We start from the raw sequence: 25,239 nt of genomic DNA on the forward strand, positions 1-25,239 counted from the left end.
TTGTGATTCCATTCTTAATCTTATTTATTGTCCGTTCAGTAATACACTTGTGCATACAGTATTATTTCTCTATATGATTTCCATAGTTTTTACATCAAAAATCTTAAAAACTAAGACATCCAGGCAAAAGTAGATTTTATTCCATTCTTTGTAGTTGTCAGCATTGTTAGGATACAATACAAAATACAGACATAACACTTTTATAGGCCTTAAATGGACGGTAATGCTTTAGAGGTTTACATTCTGTAATTTAAGCAGAAAAAAACCAACTTGGACTATTAGAAAACAAAGCTTTTACTAACTGCACACATTATTATCATAATAATTTGCCTTACCATTTTAAAATATCACTTGGAAACTAAATGTATGTTTCACGGAGCACTGGCACATCTCACAAGCTGTATTAATAACTGTATGTAAAATGCTGCATCTGCTACACTATACTTAATGACTTTATGGTTGTTCCATATGACACAATCAATAAAAGAAATATTTGGGTAACACATGAAAGTAACAAAGTGCTTCATATACTGTAGCATCTGTATCCGTTTCCTTTATATCCACTCTCATTCTGAACAATACAAATACAATATAGTTCTGTTAAAGTTTCATATAGTATAATAATATGTAGTATAATATCTAACACAGTTAAACATTCACATATTGCACACTGCCCGCTGTTAGCTAACTTAGCTCCACATAATCCCACTTCTACTACCTATACTTTGTGTGTTAAAGACTGCAGACCAGATCAAGTTGATCCTTGGAACAGTTGAAATGTATAAAAACAAGTGGTAGGGGCCAACTTCCCACTGATGTCTCATATATACATGTTAATAACACTTTAAGTTAGAAGAAGAAAAGAGGAAATTATATGGAAAATCCGGTAACAGTGAGGAATAGATACAAAGCAGTTAATGAAATCATCCGAGTATTTACTTGAGAAAATACGCTAAACTCAGTCAGTAAAGAACTTGTTACATTCAGTGTGCTGGGTGGCTTACAAAAATACAGAACACATGTGAATGTATTTTAATTAAATATCTAGTTCAGGATAAAATGTATTTTTGTAAATCTATGTCTTAATCGTGGATATATAACAACAAGATTTCACTGTAGGATTGTAATAGCACACATACACTCAGGCTTAGAGAAAGAAATCTTCAACTACAGGACTTTACTGAGAAACCGTCTTTCAAATAGTAGAGATATGATGACGGCCTGACAAGGTTGTTTTCTATGTACCAGTTTTAGTCATTCAAGTTTTAAACCAACAAAAAGTATTTTCGTTTTAGAAGGATATACAGTATGTACTATACCACTGGTATAAAGCTATTTCGTCCATCTTTGATGCAAAAGACATTTATTCTTGCCTCATGTCAACGCTTCTCCCTTCCTTAATTTTACCAAAAACACATGAATACATAGAATCTATTTTTTGCCCAAAATTGTGCATTAAGGAGGTGTGTATGTGTTTGTGCATGTAAAAACAGAATATGTGAATGTGTCTGCGTTGTGTGTGTTTATGAACTATGTAGTCATCTCCATATGCGCGTGTGTGTGTGTGTGTGTGTGTGTGTGTGTGTGTGTGTGTGTGTGTGTGTGTGTTACCAGGCCAGAGGGGAGGCCATTCGTGGACTTCTGGGGCTCTTCTGAGTTTCTGCAGCTTGCTGATCACTGAGAGCTTTCTTTGGTAAAGAAACAACAGGGTTTGTAAGCTCACATAAACATTATTATTCTTTGCTTTTTTTTTTTAATAGCTTCTGTGGAATATGCTGTTATGTTGCGTGTGTCTTTAGTTATGGTTAATTTATATATCTATACAGTATATTAATATATATATATATATATATATATATATATATATATATATATATATATATATATATATAATCTTTTGGGTCTTTAAGATTTAGGTATTTTAATGGATTATTCTATGAATAAATAAATCTGATCTTGAAAGTGATATTCATTGAAGCTGCATGGAAAACAATTTGTGCTCGTGTAAACCAGAGACAACTAAATGTGAACTGCTCTGAACTCATATTGAGCTGCTGAATTCCAACTTTTTTCAAATTTGTTTCTTAAAATTCTTTATTCAGATCTGGCCTCCCGAGGGGCCTGTCAGGCTGCAGCACAGTGCTGAATACTCAGTGTCAACATAATGATCCTGCTACTGTATGAAGCTCATTATCAGCACCGTAGCCTGGCAGACTCTCTCTCTCTACATCTTTGATGAAATTCACGCTGTGCTCATTACTAATCCCTTAGCATGGGCATTTTTCTAAAAACAAAACATTGGCAGAGTAGAAAATCTTGGACGTAATGAGATAATCATAAGAGTAATTTATCTGTAGAAGAAGACGTTTTATGTTTTATTGTTTGGTGGAAGGCTGAGAAGGAACTACAGAGAGTAACATGCATATAGTTTTGACTGTAACAATGTAGAGGTGGGACAGCAGGAATTATTTTAACAAATTAATACCTGAATCTTTCTTGCTCACCTCAAATTTGTCCATGAACTCAGCAAAGATACCAAAGAAGGCCTCAGTGTTTGTGGCTTTGCTGTCTTCTCCAAAGTAAGAGGCAGTTTTGCTGAATTCCTCCATAGCTCTCTGTTGCAGGGACTCCAGAGACTGGATCGCTGGATGACTGTTTTCCAGAAAGTTCTACGTATACTGGAGTAAAGGGGAACAACAGTTTCATCATCTCCTCTACTATACCTATTTCATTCCTCATCAGTACTCCAAATATCGTAAAGGATACACTCATGACGACAGCAAAGCGGTCCTCAGCAGTCGCAGGCATCTTCTGACAAGTTGAGCGAATGTCCTGGATGGTTGTATGAAGATCATTCAGATCTGATGTGATAGTCCTCAGGTTTACTGGAGACAGAAAATAGAAGAGAATGAAATGAAAAAAACACACAACAATAACCAATATTGAGCAAGTGCTCAGTAAATTTTAAATGTTATCGCTTTGGCCCAAAATAAAATGTATCTACCTTTGACTGCAAGGGGAACCATAGTTAAATCTTTGGAAAAATCTAACACATCGGGGAAGTGGTGACATAACGACTTGACCAGAATATGTAAAAATGTCGACTTCCCATCCACTGTTTTAGTTGTGCTCAACTGCAGAGGACACAATGAAGTTATCAACTGTATTAACATAATACAATGAGAAAAAAAAAGCTTCTTGGTCACATGGTTTAAATATGTATTAGTACGATGTACCTCTGTAAGGAAGTTGATCTTAAAGCCTGTAGTCTTGTTGGTTTTAGGCTGGCTGTTATTCAAGTAGTTCCCCATCGCCAACACAAACTGATGAGAAACAGAATGTGGCAAGCAGAAATGTAACTCTGTCAAACAACTACTTTATATACAAATGTTTGTTACAGTTTCAATTGCAACATATTTTTGATCCCTCATATGAACTCATGGATAATAGATTTTTCATATATTTTTATTCTTAATGTTTTGCTACACTTCAAGTCACAAGTCAAAAATCCATAAAAAAAATGGATTCAAATTCAAGAAAAAAGAAAAGAAAATAAGTTTGTCAAAGTAGTTCACTGTTTATCTGATTACAAACGTAGTTGGGAGGTTGTTTGTGCAGTGTCTGTAAACAACATGTTCTTGTATGTACTTAACAGCAGGCTACCTCGAGTATCTTGGCGAGCTTCTTGCTTGTCTTCAGCTCTATCGAAGCCTTATAGAGGCAGTCGTACGCTCCCCTCAACTCCTCTGTCTTCTCCTGTAGGCAGCACTTGAAGAGGAGGCACTGCAGGCGGGTCTTGTACTCTGGTACTGATAACAACTGATGGATAACACACAAAACAAGCAAAGAAGTGAGTGGTGATAAATGCAATAGCATATGGACAATGTAAGACACAGTAAAACCCACCCGTCCAATCCCTGCCAGGACTATACCTGCAACACAAACTGGTCTGGCTCACTGAGTTTGCTGGGGTCCTGTCTGTAACATTCATACTTTTTGACCTCTTCTGCATCAGGGGCATACAGCAGCAGCTGTTTGATGTGGGCTGGCTCCAGCCTATCAGTGACCATGTTCATCAGCACCTGGCGCAGCTCACCGGGAGACAGCTTTAAGTGGGCTATCAGGATGGCTTAATGTTAAAAGGACAATAAACAGAAATTGTGAATTCCTAATTCTGAACCATATATGAGAGCATGAATCTGGGCTAACGAATATTGGAAATATGTAATAATATACCATGTTACACTCACAGGCATTGTAGGCCTTCTTATGGGACAGGATTTCAATCACATCTTTCTTTCTGAAAGTTTCTGTCAGCGATGGCTCTGGAACAGGCACTAAAAATGGGATCAGTATTAGTAAAATGCCCAGATGTTAGGAAGGCACAAACAGACAGTAGAGAGATAAATGGGAATACAGATTTTGTGAATATTTAACATTTTGTTTCAGTAGGTTTGAAGTAAATTACAAGTAGTACAAGTGCAGAATAACAAACTTAGATCCCACAATTACAGTCAAAAATGAGAAACATTTTAGGAAAAGTAATTTAAAAAAGAGCTGGGGATTCATGTGGTGTTGCTTTTTTTTTTGATCAGTCAGACCGAATTTAGCGGTGAAATACTGTAGATTTAATGACTAAATAATCACACTCCAAGGAAGCAGAGATCCTAGAACTTGATAATGATGTGCTGCTAAGAAATAATGATGCATGTTGTCATTCTGATTAAAATACTGTATTTGTAGCACATGAGTGGGGCTTAATGATAAATCCGGAATACTTTAATATCATCTTATGATTTTCCGCAGTGCCTCCATTTAAAGCACTGCAGATATGAATACAGCCACTTGTACTCACAGGTGCTCTTCTGTGTCCCAAAGTGCAGCTCCAGATCCAGATACTTCACCATGTCATGCAGTTTGTCATAGTCAGAATTTGCTCCCAACTACCAAAGACGTGCAAAAATGGTGCTATGTGAATTACAATTTCATGACTGTTAGATAATTTTTTAATTTGGAATTAATGAAGCATCAGCTCCCCAAGTCCAAACCCCACAAAGCTTACCTGTCCCCAGATAGTCCCTTCTGAGTTTTCCACCTGCTCCCAGCGTAACCTCTTCACACTCATGTGGTTGGAGTCCATCCTGGAGAGAGAAGGCCTGGGCAACGGTGGAGGAGAGCAGGGCGGGGGCAACGGTGGAGGCGGAGGGGGCTCCAGGTGCTCTGAAGGGTCAGATAGAGAGTGTGGGAGGGACTGGGGCTGGGGCTGGCCATGGGATGGCTTATGGTGGGACTGGGATTGGGGCTGGTGTTGCTGCTGCAGCAGGTGATGTGAGGGCTGGGACTGCGAACGGGTGGCTTGGGTGGAGGGCTGGACTTGGTGGTGTTGGGGCAGAGGCTGGAAAGAGGAGAGGGTGGGCTGGTGCGGCTGGAGCGGCTGAAAGGTGGAAAGAAGAGGCTGAGGCCTGTGGGGCTGCTGGGGAGGGTGGATTACATGAATCTGGTGTTGGTAGTCCTGCGGAGGTGGCTGTGGGGTCATATGGTGGATGTGGTGGATCTGAGGTGTGCTGGAGTGGTGATGGGTCTGCTGGATAGAGTGGGGTCTTTGGGGAGAGGGTTTGGTGGGCTGGGGGTGATGGGTTTGGTGGATCTGCTGTTCTTGGTGTCTCCCTTGCGGTGACACTTGGGTCTGATGATGACCTTTAAGACTTTTCCGACTCTGATGGGAGTGGCTGTCCCGGTTTAGCTGAAAAGGGAGGGAGGCAGGCTCCTGCTGGGCTTCATGCAGAAGCTCTGTGGAGGAGTGGTGGGGCTTGGTTTGGTGCATCTGGTGGGCTTGATGGAGCAGCTCTGTGGAGGAGTGGTGGGGCTTGGTTTGGTGCATCTGGTGGGATTGATGGAGCAGCTCTGTGGAGGAGTGGTGGGCTTGGGGTTTGTGCATTTGATGGAGCAGCTCAGTGGATGAATGGTGTGGTTGTCCCTGATGCATCTGGTGCGCTTGATGGAGAACTTCGGACGAGGAGTGGTGGGGCTGCATTTGCTGACCTTGGTGCAGAACTTCTGTTGAGGAATGATGGGCCTTGGTTTTGTGCATTTGGTGGAGCATTTCCGATGACGAGAAGTGGGCATGGGCTTGTTGCATCTGCTCGAGCATCTCAGCAGATGAATGGTGAGCCTGGGATTGTTGCAACTGATGGAGCATCTCGGTAGAAGCGTGATGGGCTGGGGCTTGGTGCATCTGGTGAAGCATCTCCACAGAGGAATGGTGGGCCTGGGGTCTCATGCCCTGATGACTTTGGTAGATGCCCTCAGCGTATTGACCTTGTTGGCTTGGGTGGGCTGTTGGTTGGGGCGATACCTGGTGTGGAGGTGGGGCTGAACGGGACTGACGTCGGTGGTGATGACTCTGGTGGGCCTGTTGCTGCTGTGCTTGACGCATCATATAAAGCGGATGGTTAGCATGCTGATGGGAGGAGTCTGGAGAGGGGAGTGGGGGTAAGGACTGGTGGAGTTGTTGGGGAGGCAGCGGTGAGTGGGCTTTCTGCTGGGTTGGCTGGTTAGGCATCGAATGGTGGCTCTGGTAAATCTGTTGTTCTTGAAATGCTTGTTGCTCCTCGTAGGCCTGACGCTCCTCATATGCTTTACGCTCTTCATAAGCTTTTTGCTCCTGGTAGGCTTCGAGCTCCTCAAGTGCCTTTTGCTCCTTGTAGGCTTGTAGCTCCTCAAGTGCTTTTTGCTCCTTGTAGGCTTGACGCTGTTCGAACGCTTTTTGTTCCTGGTAAGCTTGGCGCTGTTCATATGCTTGCCTTTCTTGGTAGGCTTGTTGCTCCTCGTACATTTGTTGCTCCTCAAAAGCTTTTTGCTCCTCATATGCCTTCTGCTCTTCGTAAGCCTGTCTCTCCTTGAAAATGTTCTCCTGAAAGGCCTGTTGTTCCTGGTAAGCCTGCTGCTCTTGGAACAGTTGTTGTTCTTCATAGGCTTTCTGCTCCTCATATGCCTGCCTCTCCTTATATGCTTGTTGTTGCTCCACATAGGCTTGTCTTCCCTGGTAGACTTGTTGCTCTTGGAAGGCTTTTAGCTCTTGTATGGTAGCATGGACCTGAAGGTCCTCTCTTGGGGGCAGCACTTTATGTAAGGAGTGCCGTTTAGGTGGTGGATTATTGCGGGGCGGAGGTGGGGGAGGTGGGCCAGATTTGCGGCGGATAGGCACATATGCTCTTGGGGAATGTTCAGGGGTGTAGCTAAGCTGTTGTTGCTGGTGCTGAGACTGAGTCTGTGCAGGTGTTGGAGGTGGAGGAGGCGGGTCATTGAACTGAACAGGCGGGGGTGGCGGAGGGGTCATCGGGGGTGGAGGGATGTGGTCAGAGGAGGAGGAGTAGGTGAGGGAGGAGGCATTCTCTTCTCCACTGCTGCTTTGAACATCACTCGGACTGCTGAGCTCTGGGGCCACAAATCCTCCATTTTCATCTTCGTCCAACCCCAACTCCTCTTCATTATCGTCATCATCCTCATCTGGGAAACCCATCTGCACAACATCCTGGCATTAACACCAATTACACTTCATTAGCCCTTTAAGGTCAAATTGGAAATTTGGTACACATAAATATGGTCATTTAAATAAACTGGGCCGGTTCTACAGGATCACCTGGCTATATTTCTTTGCAAGAGCTGTACAAACATGGTTACAACAGGAACATTTTTTGACATACACCTATTGCGCAGACTTGATGACAGCTTTAACGGCTTCTGTCATCAACTCAGTTCACTCTATAAAGGCTTCTTACATCAAAAGAAATCAAGATGTCTTGGGGCAAATCATGTGTAAAAATAACTCTTATTTAGTTGGTGTGTGTTTGACCTGCCAATTAATTTGTGACTGTCAGCCGGTTTTAATGGTTGGGTGTGTTTTTGAACGTGGCGCTGCTCTTTTGTTTGCATTTGGATTACAGATTGTGTATTTAATGATTCTTTGAGGTCAAAGTGATGAATCATAAAACTAAACTGAAACAAACTATACAGGACAACATACAGGGAAATAACTCTGTTGTACTGTACTGTTGTACGTGAGTCTGTTTACATTGCAATTTTATTTTTGCAAAAGATTATTCTTTAAACCTAGTTTTACTCTAAATCTTAAGTTTCGTTTCACTTAGTTGTTTGTTTTTTTTACAGGAGAGTATGTTCTGTACCCATTCTGTATGTGTGTCAAGGGGTCTGTCCTATTTCACATTTGGACGCACAGCCTACGCACCGTAGGGAATCAGTTCACCATGCAGAATTAACCCGCCATCACCAAAGATTATGGGAACATTGGTATTTTCACAAGAATTGTATAGCTAATAGATGACCCTACAGGTCTTTTTCTTTCTACACCAAACAAAACAACCTCTAAAATCATTTCAACACACTGTTTGAGACTTCTCTACTGTTTTAGTGTCCTTTTGTAGAGTAGTAATTAAATAATCTGTAAAGTGCAGCTCAGATAAAAAGTTAAAGATTCATATTATTGAACTGATAACATCCGACTGCATATTGAGGCTACAGACTCCATATTCATTCATAACTGTTACTTTACCTCCTCATAGTCGTTCTCCGGAGTCAGAAAGTCATCAATGATGGCCACCCTCTGTCCCAGCTGCTCGCTCAGTGCATCCAGAAAGCGATCTGTGTCTTCTGAGCGAGGTGGTTTGGAGAAGGTGTAACGCCGCTTGTTGCTGCGGACGCCGGGGGGAGTAGATGGGTAGTCAGGGGGCTCTGGGGGTGATGGAGGGGGACTGTCCAGGCTGATGTAGGGGTTGGACTCCCCACTGGTCTGGCTCGTCAGCCCTGATGAATAGAACTGGGATTGGGGAGGGCTGGGGAGGGGCTCTGGCCAGCATGTAGGAGGTGGGGGGCCTTTTCGGCTACCTGAGATTAAGGAAGAGATATACAGTGTTATGTAATGATGGCTAAATCTCTGACGCATCATGGTAGGTGCAATGAATCTCTACTGTCTTTCAGATGTTTAAATAGAACAAATACATAAAGACTATCAATGACAGTCTCTGACAAGTAAATACATTCAGTAAAGTTTGGTTAAATGAGTAAACTGTTAAATATTGTTTTTTTCCAACTAAATCTACAATAAACCACTAAACATCTCAACACACTTTCCCTTCTAGACAATCTGTCGAAAATTCCCCAATCCCCCAGCCCCCCATTCGATTTTTAAAAAGCTCCAATAATGAACTAAATTTAAATGTAACAAATAGTTATTGTGTGCATGTAAGAAGAGGCTTTGGAAAATGTGAAAGGTTCTACACAAAAAGGTCAAACTTAAAACGTCTCTCAGAGGAGCTATACATTGCAGAAAACCCTTTCTTGTTTGAAGGGGGTCTTTAAATGTGTGTTTTCTAGTTCCACTTCCACCATCACCATCACCTCTTTACTGTATACGGTTCAATGTTGTCAATATGGAATATATTAGACTCAATTTAAAAGTGCCTTCCTTCCACCTAACATGCCTGCAACCTGAGTAGATTGAATATGAGGGTCATATGTGAGCTCTACATCCATATCCCACGGTTAGACCAAATCAAGTCAAAGGTGGCAACTTGTTAGAAAATTTAAAATAATGCTATATCAAGTTGTGTGATGTCAGCTCTGACCTTTCCTACACAAGTCCTAATCTAACAAACTAAATATAAACTAATTGCAACACCCAGGCTGAGAAAACCTCCTCTATTCTGTGTATTTATGCACACAAAGTCACAAATATGCTTTCAATGCAAAATTTAAGTATATTCAGTTGAGTCAGAAATGGGTTGGCTACCTTTGGATTTAACATTTTGTTATCCTCCTTCTCTTCCATCAAAAACACAAACAGTACACACTTTCGCACACAATATATCCGCACGGTATTCATTTTTTTTACAGCGAGTTGAATATAATTCCAGCTGCTAAGAGTTTACTGTATGTAAACTTTAAGCTACCTGTGTTAGCATGTATTGTAGGGGAGGCTGTGCGCGAGGGAGGCTCCAGATCCAGCAAACTCTCTGGAGTGGGAGGAGGACGACTCTTCAGAGACTTGGACCTCTTGGTTGAATACATGTTCTCCAGTTCAGCGTACACTGCTGACAGCTTGTATGGTGGAAATGTACAAAGAAACCAGAGTAAGAGTTGCCCTAATGATGAAGTGCATGGTGAATCCTACGTTGATATTTACTGTATATTTTTTCCCATGAGGACTTTGGTACGTACATTGGTGAGGTTGTTAGGAGTCTCAGGAAGGGAAGTACCATCTCCTGACTGTCTCTCTCCTGGAGCCAACCTCATACCCGTCTCCAGCACTGTCTCTACACGGAGGCCTAAAGCAACCAGGTAACCGAGTTAGCTCTGGCTCATTTATGGTGGCCAAGTTTGGCCAGGTGTTAGGATGTGGGCTCGAGCTGATTTGGGCTGACAGTTATCCCCGGCTATCTTTGGGCCACCAACCAAGCGATTTTGACAACAATAACTATTATTCAGTATATAAAATCTTAAAACCGTATGAACTAAACTAGTGTGAGCCACTTGCCACGTAAAATAAATTGGAAGCTGGAAACAAAAAGCAAACAGATTCTAACAAAAAAAATCTTTTTTAACAGGACTGTGTTTATGCTCTCAATGAGGATAATGTGAATGCTGAAAATAATAGCAATGGTGGTGATAAGAATCAAGGGTGTCATGGTGGCGCACACAATAAATCTGCATGGCATTAGTGTTGCTATGGATTATAATGAAGATAATGAAGTTCTGTACCCATGCCCAAGTGTGTGCCAATGACCAGGTCATCAGAGCTACGTCCCCTCACACTGCTCCTGTACGTGGTCCCTGTCACCCTCATGGAGCTGCTACGTCGATGGGGCTCGGAGACAACCTCGGACTCCGGAGGAGGGGGAGGAGGTGGTGGTGGTGGTGGAACTGGAACACACACACATATTGGCAATGCAGAGGAAGAGGCAAAGGTGTATGAAGGGCTGGAGCACCCAAGCTGATCGCACTTAAAACATAACTCAAAACGTGTGCACACACACCTGGCGCTTTGTATCCAAGAAAGCGTGAGATCTTGCTCTGGCAGTGCTCCTGCTCCTCATACGTCAGCAGCTGGTAAACAAACTGCCAGATCACCTGTTTGGCTGGAGTATCCAGCACCGGGAACACATCCACGATCAGAGTGTCAACATTCCTGTTGCCATGGAAACACAGGCAAGGTGACAGAGATCGCCTGGCTTTCCAATCAGAGGTCAAAAGTTGAGCTCATGGAAATGGTCACCCAAACTAGACACAAGATTAATTCTGTGAAAACAGTTGTATCATGTGGTCTGTGGCTCAAGGTTCTCTCTGTTTAGGCTTAGGGACTAAAAACACTTTGAAAAGAAAGCCTTTGTTACAAACTTGCATATACCAAGCAGGGAGGTTCCATCGAAGTGATGCTAATGGTGGCATTATGGGGAATTTAGGCTGTAGATCCAGCTTAACCCATACCAGACACATGAAATGAGGAAATCTGGGCCTCTTTGAAAATATGTTTTTAAACTGTATCTTGTAAATCCCCAAACTGAAATACTAAATCGCTGGAGTACCCCTTTTATTACTATCATAAATTTAGAAACATTCATTTGGGATTAGTTAGATTTTGATTTGTCTCAATTTTTATTCCAATAGAAGCCCATTTTGTTTCCTGATTCCTGTGTTAACTTAACCAACGCATTTTTTTTTTTTACTGTAATTTACATGCAAATTATAGTTTAATATAAAAGCACATACCAGCCCCAACAGTACAATAATTTAAACATGTTCAGTTATTCCTCTCAATACTTTTTGTCCCCCTCCCTTCTACCTTTTTTGCACATCACTTTGAGTCCATCTATTTCACCCCACTCCCCCCTTCTCCTCCCCCTTAGCCGTTGCTCACCTGTGCTGGAAGAAGTTCTCCAGAGCTTTGCAGATGGTGTACCTCTCCTGGATGGTCAGCAGGTGTTCCAGCTGCTGTCCGAAGGTGCGGCCCTGAACCCGGATACTGGGCGGAAGAATCTCTGCCACCCACTGCAGGGAGCTGAGCACAGGGGAACGGGCACGCTCTGTGGGAACGCCGCCCCCCGCCAGGTCCTGCTCTGCCAGGGTGAAAGTAGGCGGACCATCCTCCACTACCAGAGTGGGCATGGCACCACTGCCCTGGAGCATGGACACCACCTTCTCATGGGAGGACGTCCTACAGGCAGACACATGGTAACGCATGGAAACACATGAACACACACACACACACACACACACACACACACACTGCGACAAGCTTTTAACTGCATCTGCAAACTATGTTTTTAGAAAGAAGCTCAATCCTCCAATTTAAATTACTTTGGCATTTATATTAAAGGTTTTTGTATTCTGCAGATAACATGACATATACTGTAATATAAAGAAAGTTTTACATTCTCAGGGGAGCTTCTTTATCAAAACTGGTCTACCAAATCTTTCCAGAATGAGATTTCCACTCAATTCAACAACTGCGTGAGCAACTAAACAACTAAATATCTCAAACAGGGGAAATATATACCATATTTACCTGTAAATATAATCATTTTCTATGAAATTAGATTTAGAATTAAAAAAAATGTATTGAACTTGTGCACAAATTTGCAAAGAATCTATAAAATGAATGCGGGTGAGAGCTCAACCTCATGTCCAGTCCATTGAGAAACAGGATGCGGTCTCCTGGTTTAAGACCTGCCTTGTCTGCTGGGCTTCCTGCAGAACAGAAAATGAGTAAGAGATGTCTGATTTGATCATTTCCTCATTACACAGACAGTACAGTGGTAGCATCTGAAAGCTTTATGAAGAAAAAAACTGTTAAAGGTATAAAGTTATTACAGCGTAATAACTAAAAGTACTCTGATACTACAACAGCTTGATAATTTACACATACACACAAATAATCATAATGAGCGAAATACACACATTTGTTTTTACTTACCAGGGATGACAGAGTCAATCCACACTGGAGCATGGCCTCTTAGAGTGAAGCCAAAACTGGTGTTACCCTTACACACTCTCACTGTCCTAAAGAGACAAATGTGAGCTTTGATTAATGACAGGACAGAGGAATAAACAGAGGCTGCATAAATTAAAAGAAAAGCAGGTTTTCACAAATATATATATATATATATATATATATATATATATATATACACTAATATAAAATTATTAAAATAACAATAATAATTTTCCTACAGTTAAATAATACATGGGCTACCATATAGAAACCCTGCTAGACTTAATAAATATGTCACAAAGGACACAAACTGTGCTTAAATAAGGGTGGTAGAATCCATTCATCACTATAGCTCACTGCACACAGTGCAGGGGCTGTGATCTGTTTAAAAAGTTATCTGCAATGAGACAAATTATGCAGTTTAATATGGAGTCCAACTGCAGATTTCCATATTCAGTAGACTGCTTTAAATTCCCATGCTGCATGAAAAACCAAACTTAAATATGGACAGTATATCTCAGGGGAGCTGTATAACATCCTCATGAATCCACCATAGAAGAGATAAGGGGCATTTTATTCTTACCGTTTCAAGAGATAGTGAAAGGATGTTTGTACTTATGTTGTTTACCATCTTTTAATCCTGATGTGATCAGGATTTTGTTATCAGAGAACAAACTGTCATCAATTCATAAAGACACAACAAGAAACAATGTCACAGCAGATGAAGAGAGCAAGAGGACAGGCATGACTGTCTAAATAGGTTTATGTTGCCATTGGCTTAATCTCTAAAGGGTCTGTTTTTCACTTAACTCCTACTCATTTTAATTCACATAAATACACAGGAAGACCTGTCACAGCAGTTCTCATGTAGAATGGTTATAAATTTGATCAGACGTAAGAAAAGAGGAGATGCTATTTTAGGACAACGGGTTTTCTTTGAAAGCTAAAATGACATGGCACTGTGTAGCTGGTGTGAAAATGGGATGATGATGACGATGATGATAATGGGACTCCTGCTGATAAAAGGTCAAAACATACAAGAACTAAAAAAAGACAGGATGAGCGAAGAAAATACTGTTGAATAAAAATCTGCAATATGACAGTTAATACAGACCTGCATTTGGTGGTGGTGCCACTGGAGTGACCAGCTATGAGTGAGGTGGTCTTGCGCATGCCGCGGGCGGGGGGGACCACGCCTTCCTCTGCGTGGGTGCGTGGCACTGAACTAGCGCGGGTGGACACCAGAAGGCGTTCGGGGTGATCCTCACTCCGACTGCGGCGAAGGTGGTTGCGGCTAGGGTCACTGAAGCTCCGCCCTTTGATCCGGCTCATCAGGCTCTGGGAAACCACCTCATCAAAACGCTCCCGGTGCTTCTTGGGAATGAAGATTCTGGCGAACATTGTGGGATCAGACACAAACTCAGAAATAGGCTTTACTGAAAATCTTGACATCCAACAAAATCATACCAGAGAAGCATTCAGCCAAAAACCCCACAAAATCTAAAATGATTCATCCAGATCTCTCAGAGCATCCATCGTCCAAAGTATCCAAGAAAAAAAACAGAGGGATTCTTGTTCCGACTACATATTGTTCCAGCTGCAGGATCCACTTAATTGGTTCAAAAATAGTTCAGTGCATATCGTCTCATAGGAGGGCCGAGGGAGGTAGAAGGGATTGGTCCAACATTAGTTTTCGTGTGTTTTTGTGGGTGTATGCATGTGTGTGAGAGAATGAAAGAGATAAAAGATGAGCTTTGTCTGTGTGGTCCTGTCACAGCAGCAGCTGCAGGTAAGAGTGTTCAGTATCAGTGACAGCTCTGCTAATATGCGGAAAAAAAGGAAGCTCAAAGCCAGAGCCACCTCTGTGAGAAAGTGCTCCTCTCCCCCTATCAGTGTTATTTCCCCCTCCCATAATCGACTCCTTATGCAGTTATCCTCTTAAGGAAAAACCCACCCTCGGATACTCTGAGATATCCGTTTGTGAGATTTAGGGTGTTTGTAAGCGTAATGCACCCGCTTTCCTGCTGTCTGTTTTGAGTGGTGCATTAGAAAAGAAAGTGTCCAGTCAATTAAATGAAGATTGTAGTGTTGGCATCAAACTTGTCAATTAGGGCTTGTATTTAAGCTGCCCGAGACTTGGTCTAAAAATGGATTCGCTGCCTCTTCTATGACAGAACATCAGCAAACAATTGTAAAGAAAGCCGCATTTTATGACATTTACCACTGATGTTTTGTTCTGCATTAAATGTCTACTCCTATTACACCACCTGTTTATATTAGGCCAATTATCTGCAAGAACAGCAAAGATACATAACAACAGATATGACCCAGATATGGAAGAATCCTTGCCAATAACTATTGTGAAATATGTTTCAGGCAACGCTATTCCTACAAATATAGGGCACCTTTTTTCTTTCTCTATAATCTGATGGCTCTGCATACACAGACACGATCAAACCGCCGTCTCACACCCATGTACACACACCTCATTTGTCCCTTTTCTATTTTGCATACCCCCTCCCCCCCCGATCCCGCCTACAAAATTATGCTGCCTCTATCCTCAACACAAGCCTCTCTCTATCTCTCTCACGTCGTCATAATTCTCCAGGGTACTTCCACTGTGCTAAGGAGAAACGAGTGCTTTGGTTTGTCAGAGTGCACCAGTTCCAATGTGCTTGCAGACACACAGCACAACTCTTGGCTCCAACGCTACTTTTGAGAATAAGGCTCCGTGGTACAGTTTGGTATTCAAATCTGTCACAGTCCTTTTGCAGGTATTTAGATTAGATGAAGGATTAGATGATTTGGTAGCACTTCAGCAACAGTACAGTTTGTCCCCCCCCCCCCCCCCCCCCCCCACACACACACACACACACACATGCAGTCACAAAATGGGAATCCGGAGTTAACTGTTGATCACTGAGTTTGAGTTTGTGTGTGCCATCTGATAAGCGCATACGGTTTATTGTGAGTTAACCCATCTGTGGAAACACTGCTTGTGTCATAAGCAACTACAGCTTTATAAAAACAATGACGGCGACAGGTTATATCACAGAAAAAAAGTAAAATAATGCAATCAATTATGCTTTAAAAAAGTTTTTTTCAATGTTCTTCAATAAGCACAATCAGCAGAAGCAGATGCTTCTGATCCCAGTATCTGTAGCCTTAACTCAACACTTACTTGCAATATCTCAACACAGAAAGAACCTAAAAGATCTATGCATCCTTGTGTTTCTTGATCTCACCGCCACATTCAAAACTGTCAATCACACCATTTTATTAGAAAGACTGGAAAGGTGGCGGTGGCAGTATGTTACATTGTATTAACAACTATCTACATGTGTGAAAAAAAGGTGAATCTATTATATGATGTTCCACAGGGATCAATCGTGGGTCCCCTTTTGTTTTACCTCTATCTACAGCTTTAACCCATCACACAGACTGCATTATAACAACAATGATGGTGATTATGATGATATACAATCATATTGCTCATGGATGATCTTGGTCCTCTCAGTAAACTCAGAGTATTGTGGATGTGATGCCAGGGTGAAAAACTAAACATGAAGGCTCATCTTGAAAGGATAATCACTTCCATAGATACGATTTCATCTGATCACAATGAAACCATCCATATAAATAAAAGCCAAGGGAAGTGGTGTAGATGGGTGACAGTGGTAAAGTGCTGCGCAATGTCAAAACTTCCCCAGAGGGCTGAAATGTGCTCGTCTGCATCACCAGGCTATAGCAAGGGCCAGTTTTGTGTAACAAGAGTAGAACTACAACAACTCGAGTTAGAGACCCAACAACATAAATTGGTACTACAAACAGTAAAATAAAAAGGCGGAGTGAGTGACGAAGAAAAAAGTTGGTGAAAAAGTCGAAAGTCATGAGTCAATATGAAGAATGAAAAAAAAAAATTGCAGGACACAAGGAGTAAAATATGACAAAGTTGGAAACAAGGAAAGAGAGAAAGTGGAGAACTAGAGCTGTTTCTAGGCCAGGGTCATGTTACTATTGGGAATGAAGCAGACTAGTATGTGCTTACAGGCGATGTAGGCCACAGAACTTTCCCAAACTACACTCATACGTCACACTTGCTCAGACAAACAGTGGACAGGGAAAACTAAACTGAATGGGGCCATTTATTATGTATTTATGACAGTCATAAGGCCTGGCTCTATTGATTTCCAATAACTTTATCACCTCCAACACCTCTTCGTCATGCTAAGATCTCAGCCAAAGAATATTTCATTTGTCAAATCTTCTAAATCGGCCAAAAAAGTGAACAGAAACTTTACAGCTTTCCTCTGTTGAAGTTGGATGTAGGCCTTGGGATGCCCTCAATTATAAGGAGGGCGAGAGGAGTTTATAATTAGGCCTGAAGGAGGGGTGGATCAAGGACACAGTACACAGAGGGATGAATGACAATTGCAATCAGTTGGAAAACTCATTGCAAGAGCCATTATTATCAGACCCACTTCTGATCAGCTAATTTCACAGCTGAGCCAGTCATTCATTTGCAAACACAAAACATAGATGTAGACACAGAATTAAATTAAAAAGCCACAGACAGGCAAATTAAGAAAAACAGTATTTGTCGAACTCTGAGTTTTGCAAGAATCTTGAAGTTTTCTCATCATGTTTCACAGTTTCATATTTTTACATGCCGACGAAAAGTGTAAAATAATCACCAACACAAACTTCAGAACAAACACACAGAAAATAGTTGCACAATACTTCAGCAACTTCAGATACAAGTCAGCACAAACAACAGAAAGCACAGTGAGCGCTGCTGAGATCAAAGGAAAAGTGCCATACCGAAAGTGTCTGGAAAGGCTCCTATCCCTTCCCATGGCTCTTCTGGGCTTTGAGGAAGCGCCTGTGCTCAGTTAAGCAATGCAAATGCTTCTCCTCTATCTCGGTGAGTCCCCATCTAGTCTGAACAAACAAACTCTCCCGGACAAAGGGGAAAGAAGAGAAAGACGATAAAAGGAAGGTGTCCTGGATCTCAAAAGCGTTTGCTGCAGACTCGAAAAGCAGCCAGAGGAAGAAAGAGACAGAACGAGAACGAGGGAGTGAGCAAACTGTGAGAGTGGATGTGGTTCACATCCCTCCACACCTCCAACACATCCTCAGGTAGCATCATCAGCTGTTTGGGGCAGCTCTCTTTCTTTGTGCCCATCTTTTGTCCCCTTTTTCCTCCAAAGAAGCCAGGGTCAAGTCAGGTCACCGCAGGGTAGTCTTCTCGGTCACAGTTAAAAGGATAATCCTCGTCACTGAGTCGTCCAGCATTTTGCAGTAGGAGGCAGTGAGTGACAAATTTTCTCTTCCCTCAGTGGAGGAGGAAGGAAAGAATGAGATGAACAAAGGAGTAAGAGAGGAGGGAGAGATGGGAGAAGTGGAGAGGAGAGCCCCAGTGGAATTTCATAGGCAGGTCAGCACAATGGCTGTGTGGGTGTGAGTGTGAGTGTGTGTGTACGTAAAAAAACTTTGTCATGTCTGTGCGACATCTATCAAAATGTCTCCAGACATTTCCAGCCCAAAACAACTTGACTGATTCGTAAAACATTTGTAAAATACAGAAACGTTCTGGTATTGAAATATTAATGAAAAAAAAAAGAAAACTCTGCACTGCATCCTGGGTTGAGAATGCATCAGTCTAATACATTCATATCTTTGTAGTCTATATACAGATTGAGTATGAGACAAAGGCCTTCAGTTCACTATAATTACATTAAATTACCATAACACAACAGGGCCGCAAGAACAAAAGAGCGACTAGATGTTCCAATATTGACTCTAATGACACTCCAGATACATAATCTTTTGCATAGCTTTCAAGTGTTCAAGCATTTGCTATAACCCCTGGGTTTCAGAGCCGTTTAAATCAACACTGGCAAATGTGTCAGAAACCTAAGAGAGAATTTATTAACAGAAGTAGGCTGCTTAAAAATAGAACACATCCTGTGGGAGGGCGAGGCAAATCGGCGAGGGGACAGAGACAGACTGAGCAGAGCACGGCCCAGCTGGTCAAGTTTTACAAGGCAATACAGAAGAAATAACTTAGTCAGCTGTTAAGCACACCTCACATCCTCTGACCTCTCATTATCGGACTGAAGTGGGGTGGGTGGAGAGTTTTCCTATGCGAGTGTGACTGTCACGAGAAGTGACAGTGATTGAGGTAGAGGGAGAGAGAATGACAGATAGGCAGACAGAAATAGGGGGAGGAGACAGCGAATTAATGAAAGAGGGAGATTCAGCCTCAGTGGCAGACACATCGATTCTCCACACCTCAAACTACAACAATGGCATCCAGCACATGATGAACAATTTCGGTGTCCCTTTTGTAATGCATTTATGTATGTTGTATTGCATCGTAATGTGTTGCATTGTGCTGTAAAATAGTGCTCGCTGTAGCATTGTATTGATAATATTAGGCCATTCATTTGTAATAACCTGCACACGGACTACAGACAAAAATTTGCTCTCTAGCCAACTCTGGCGAATTTCTTTGAAATATAAACTGAAATATTGATTAATGTGCATTGTTCCTAGTAAATAAATAAATACATACTGGTATTCCTGCTGGTAGGTTGGATGCACAACTGTTAGCATGGCAAAGACTAAAAAAAGCTGCCTTGAAGCATGCCTATCAAAAATATGTGTCTGAGACATTTCATTGTCAGCAGCAGGCATTAACACCAACACCATCCTGAGGCCTGGCTCATGGACAACCTGGAAGCAAATCTCCCTCAGGCTCCTACCACAGAAACATGTTCACCAGAGCTATTTCAAACATGGAATATAAAACATATTTTTTTTATCCCTTTCCAGAGAAGGATTTTCACAGCCTAATCGCCATAAACGAACATATTGTTGCACAAAACAGCACTGATAATGACAACACAATGACACAGCAGGCAAGAGGAAGGGAAGATGAAAAACTTTGCATATCAAAGCATGTCAAGATTACAGTGCACCTGATCTTGACACAACAAAATAAAAATATGGGTACTACAGCTATCTGAAGTAAATATATATAATCTAAAGACAGACTCAGGCTCCTATTGGGAGAGTAACTGTACTTTTGTCAGTGGCTAGAGGTGAGGGAAACAGCAAAAACAGTTAGTCCTCTATGGATACAGCTAATGCATAATTAATGGGACTCCTGTGCAAAACAAAGATTACAAAGCATTTTCACAGGCAGCTTATTAAGGAAGGAAATGTGCTATCAAAGCTGTGATAGAGACAGCTGTGTCGGAGGAAACTGAGATGGCTGGACAACAGCTTTGTTGTTTAGCTGGAAGGAGAACGAATTACTCCCCAAAAACATGTCACCGGAAAAACTCAAATGCTAATTGATTTTTACTAGACTGATACCATAGAACGCTTTAAAAACACTACAGGTTACTTCATGATCAATCAAACATCATATATAAACTTGATGAGCAGTTACATGTTACAAAATCTGCAACTGTACAATGCCAAAGTATTTCTAAGTACTCACCTGAGGCAGCAATTCATCATTTCTTCCCACATAGACCTTCAGAGCAACGACTGCATGCATGTGTGTGTGAGAAGCAGTGCTGTGGGCACCCAGTCTAAGCATCTGCATGTTTTTCTGTTTTGGTATATGTGCATATCTCAACCAGCAGCAGCAAACTGGCTGTTGCAGCTAAGAGCTGTATGCAGAGGAGGGAATAAAGAGCATCCAATGATGTGATCCGCAAAAGAAAAATGGTGCGAGCATCAAAGAGTGTATCACAGCTGACAGGGAGAAATGGGAAAGAAAGAGACCAACAGGGAGAAAGTCAAAGTGAGAGAAAGTGAGAGGAGGTGGGGACTGAAAGAAAGAAAAAAAAACGCAAGTGCATGCAGAGGTTTTGGGTTTTGATTTTCCGATCAATGCTGATGAGGAAGAAATGCAATATTCTGAAGTGAATTTCTAACCGTACTCTTATGTATTGTACCTGAGAGGCCCCAAGGGCAGCAGTCAGTGCTTGACATTAGGGCAGTTATTCATATGTGCTCCCAATGTCCACCTCTACCGCATTTCACAGCAAAACGCTGAGAGGGGGAGTTCCTAAACGATTGATTTCATGAGGTAAGTAAGGAGTTTTCGCTCCCTCTCTGTGTCCTTAGTGTTGTGTAAAGTCTGTGCAGTGAATCCTTTACACACAATAGAATAGCAGTCTCCTGAGTGCACTTTTACAAAAACAATAATTATGAGAAAACAATTTGAAATGTACAACACAGTTAGGACATTATCTGCATGGGGATTTCAGTTAGCCGTGATGAATATTAATTTCCACATTTTCCACGATTGATTTAGTTTTAAGTTATGAATGTTTTTCTGCTTTTCAAAAAAGTTAACCATTTATTCAGACGCACAGTTTGGAATTAGTTGTCATGTCTTGCTGGACTGTTAATAAACGGTATGTTTTGTTAATGTTTTACACTTAAGCCGTTGCTCAAATCCAATAATTTACAGAAGTTTTTAGCACAGCCTATTTAACAATGTAGAATGCAAACAAAACACATCTAAGAGGAGTTTTGGTTTTAGACAGTAACATCCTCTACAAGTAAACATCTCAGATACTTCCCCACAAGCTAAACTACAATGCAACTCTAAAATTCACAAGCACATAACGCATACCCTTTGAGAGTTCAGACTGGAAACAGCACAGCAGGTTCAAATATTAATGCTTGGTCCTGGTTGCATCACTGGCAGTGACAGATATTGAAACAAGATGTAAAGCCACCAATGTAGCAGAACTTTGTTGCAGTGTCTGTTTTAGTGCGGGGGGGGAGAGACGGTCCAGTTTTAAGAAATTCTCGCGTCTGACAAGGCTTCTCTGATCACTGCATGAGAAGGACTAAAAGACCGGTTAGTCATGCAGACTCTAAACAAGACACACACAACACGCACACAGACATGTTGGACGTTAAGTCTGTCTGAGCAACTGATACCTGACATTGTCGATCAGCTGTTGATGCTCCTCTGTGATCAAGATGTCGGGCAGGGCCTCAGCCAGGCTCTCCACATCCCTCTCTGCAGCGTACTGCTTGAGCACATCAAACAGCTGTTCCTTCACATCTGGCTCCTCTCCTAGCACTTCCTCCACCTGATGGGTAAATAAACGCATTGGCATTAAGCAATGCACAAAATACAATTGCATTTAAATACAAAATTACCTATTTCAGACTCACTTTCTTGTTGAACTCCATGGCCTTGTGGGCGCGACTGTCCCTGATGCTATCCCCGCTCTGCGACAACACCCTCATGCTGCTGCTCAGTCGCTTGGGCCGCCGGGCCATACTGAGCACGCCCAGACGCAGAGGCCGACCCTGAGCTGCTTTGATCATGGCTGCTGCTGTTTCGTGATGCTTCACTGGGATGCCGTTGACCTCCATGACGTAGTCCCCGGCCTTGAGGCCATTGCGACCAGCGGGACCGTTGGGCATGCACTCCTCCACCATCAGAGGGCTGTCTCCAATGATGGTGAAGCCAAAACGGCCATCGGGCCCGGGAGCGACATCAATCTGAGGAGGAGAAAAGCATGGATGTTTTTATTTGAATGTTATGTGTGTTTTTAGTGTTTTCCCACCAATTAAAAAAACACTAAATATGGAGCACTGGGTGTCAGCTTACTTGTTCGATCCGTGACACCACTCCGATGCTGGGTGGCACCGTCTTGAGGGTCTGAGCCAGAGCGACCAGTGCTGGTGTGCTGAGGTTGGTTACATCCTGGCCCTCGATGTCCACCACCTGGTCCCCCGGCTGCAGGCCAGCCAGGTAGGCACTACTGCCCTCCGCCACTGACAGGATGTAGCTGGGCCCAGTGCCACCCAGTCGGAAGCCAAACGCCTCAGGCCAGTTCTGATTGGTGGCTGGGAGGCCGAGGTCTGGAGGATGAACAGAAGATGAAACTCGGAAAAAGGCATCGGTTTATACTTTAACAGGTTTTTAATCGGGAGGTGAAATGTTTTACTGCTTGTAGGATATATGTATGTTATATTAGCATGTAGGAACATATGCTAATCTGGTGCAAGCTGCTCATACAAAGAAGCAGGTAGTGAGCTGTAAAATGGAGGTCAAGCGGTCCGTTGGTTTAAATAGGGCATATCGCAGTGATGGAGCTGTAGCAGTAGGAACACGAGTCTACCTAATGAAGACACACATATGAAGACACAGAAGTCAAGTCAAAAAGCACCTTTGATAGATAGATTTGTTTCTCTGTATGTTGAATGACAGAAAAAGGAAAGAATAGAGTGAAGCAGGTTATTTCTGACTGTTGGTATCTAGTCCACATGAACTGCTGGCCTTCCCCTGGTCACTGGCCTCATTCTACTGCAGCAGAAAATGTCCCAACAGGCTCACTTTGCTTTATCTCCGCTCATCTAGAGCCATCTAGATATGTTAAAGACATATGATATTATAGGGACTGGTTGTGCTTGTGGATATTTTTGTTTCGTTATTAGTTCTTTGCATTTTTTTTTTTTTTACACATTTGTATTTAAAGGCTACTTACAGTTAAAAAGGCAAAATTAGAAACTTCACCGTATACGTATTTTATGAAATGTTTTCCTCAAGTCAAGTTAGCACTGCCACTCCCATCAAGAAGGATTTTAATTGAGTCTCAGCGTATGAAAAAATTTCTCCACGGTGCAAATTTGGAAGGGAAAATTTGACATGGGAAAATATAACGGAGCACATTTATGTAAGATACATTATAAAACTGCAGATAGACAAACAATTGCATAGAGACATCCATCAAACCACCAGCACCAAACTGCTCTGTCTCCATCTTTCTATACCTCTGATCATTACAAAAAGAAAAACAAGAGGAAAAGTGAGACAGCCGGAGAAATACTAAATTAGAGACGGCAAGAAAAGTAACAAACAAGTGCAACAAAAGTGCGAAAAAAATAAGTCTGTAGAAGACTTTGTAAAGAAATGTAGAAATGTCTGATCTGGTTCAATGCAAAACAAAAAGACAAATGAGATCTCACTGGAGCACACGGCTTAATATTCATGGTGAGATGTGGCTGAGTGAATAAAACATACAACACATCCAAAGACTCACAGAGAGCCACAGAATGCGGTGTCAGCTCGCTGAGAGGAAACATCAAACTGCAGCTGATTATTGATCTAAAATAGATTGGGAAATCACTGACATGGAGCTGTGGATCATAATCTTTTCACTCAAGAGGATTGTCACAACTTCTTTCTGCAACCCAGTTACACAATGTCAGCTTTCGCTCTTCTCTTTATCTTACCTCCAGCAGATGAAACAGTTCAGGAACATCACGTTAAAAAAACAAAAACAAACTACTATTCAGAGAAAGAGACTTACAGAAATCTTTGGAGGCACTCCGGGTTCCAGACTTGCTCTGGCGCAGGGAGAAGCGGCCCTTCCTGCTAAGGAAACGCCTCATTCTCGCCCGGCTTGCGGCAGGGCACGTTCCAGCCAGCCTCTCTTCGCCCCCGGCCTGGAGGTCGATGCAGCCAAAGGGTGGCCTCGGACACCTTTGTGCTGCTATTCAGCTGAGCTCACCGCCACCAAAAGCCCTCTTATCCAGCTCAGGCAAATCAAGTGTACCTAAAAAGGTCACATCTGTAGGGTATCTGGGCCAATGCCTCCCTCTGTTCTCAATCAGAGAAGCAGCGGTCTGCAGCTGAGGAGAGGGAGGCCGGGGGAGAGCGTCTCAAAGTCAGGCTCTCCATCGTGGGTGAGGCGGTCCAGCCTCAGCCCAAACCCTATGGCTGAGCGATGATCAGAAAACTGGGACACGCTCACTTGGTCCTGAAATGGTTCTTTGCAAGAAAAGGTACTGCGAAGCCCCATTTTTCTATAAATACCTTTCCCTCTCTCTCTCTCTCTCTCTCTCTGCCTTCCATGGTTGCTCATGTAGATAGGGCCCTCTCAGAGGGCTGAGGAGTGACCCAGAAACCAGTGTGTGGCGGTACCAGCCAGGGACACTTCTCTGATTATAGCGGCTGCGTTAACCTCAGCACTGGAGCACCAGCTACAGAGACGTAGCCTGCAGACACGCTCAAGGTTACCTGCGATATTTAAGCTATGACGACTTTAGTGTAGGATTGCAAATGTGAATGCAAAGTCGACAGCATGACATCAGTCAGCACAAGCCCTGTGGAGTGAAAGCGTGTCCCCAGAGGATGCTCCCTTTTACCTGGCGGGTGCGTGTGCTTTCAAAGCAGGTGGTAT

At 42.5% G+C, this 25,239-nt stretch overlaps 1 protein-coding gene across 1 annotated transcript; it reads right to left on the reverse strand.

Annotated features, from left to right (window-relative positions):
* grid2ipa (glutamate receptor, ionotropic, delta 2 (Grid2) interacting protein, a) lies at positions 1-24,448 on the reverse strand. The gene is made up of 23 exons (XM_068719099.1): positions 24,367-24,448; positions 22,662-22,915; positions 22,220-22,552; positions 21,980-22,134; positions 14,121-14,396; positions 12,989-13,074; positions 12,693-12,762; positions 11,933-12,229; positions 11,052-11,203; positions 10,777-10,938; positions 10,237-10,343; positions 9,969-10,116; positions 8,573-8,904; positions 5,063-7,534; positions 4,856-4,943; positions 4,251-4,337; positions 3,933-4,129; positions 3,664-3,819; positions 3,237-3,323; positions 3,005-3,134; positions 2,767-2,885; positions 2,505-2,669; positions 1-1,688 (listed from the first exon to the last, which is right to left on the reverse strand). Exons 1-23 carry the CDS (start codon positions 24,446-24,448, stop codon positions 1,608-1,610), a joined length of 6,036 nt encoding a protein of 2,011 aa, XP_068575200.1. The 3' UTR covers positions 1-1,607.
* Positions 24,449-25,239: the final 791 nt, after the last annotated feature.

This window comes from Cebidichthys violaceus, unplaced genomic scaffold, assembly GCF_023349555.1.
Source record: "Cebidichthys violaceus isolate CVI_PGR_0920_01 unplaced genomic scaffold, fCebVio1.0.p SCAF_23, whole genome shotgun sequence".
Taxonomy (NCBI): Eukaryota; Metazoa; Chordata; class Actinopteri; order Perciformes; family Stichaeidae; genus Cebidichthys; species Cebidichthys violaceus.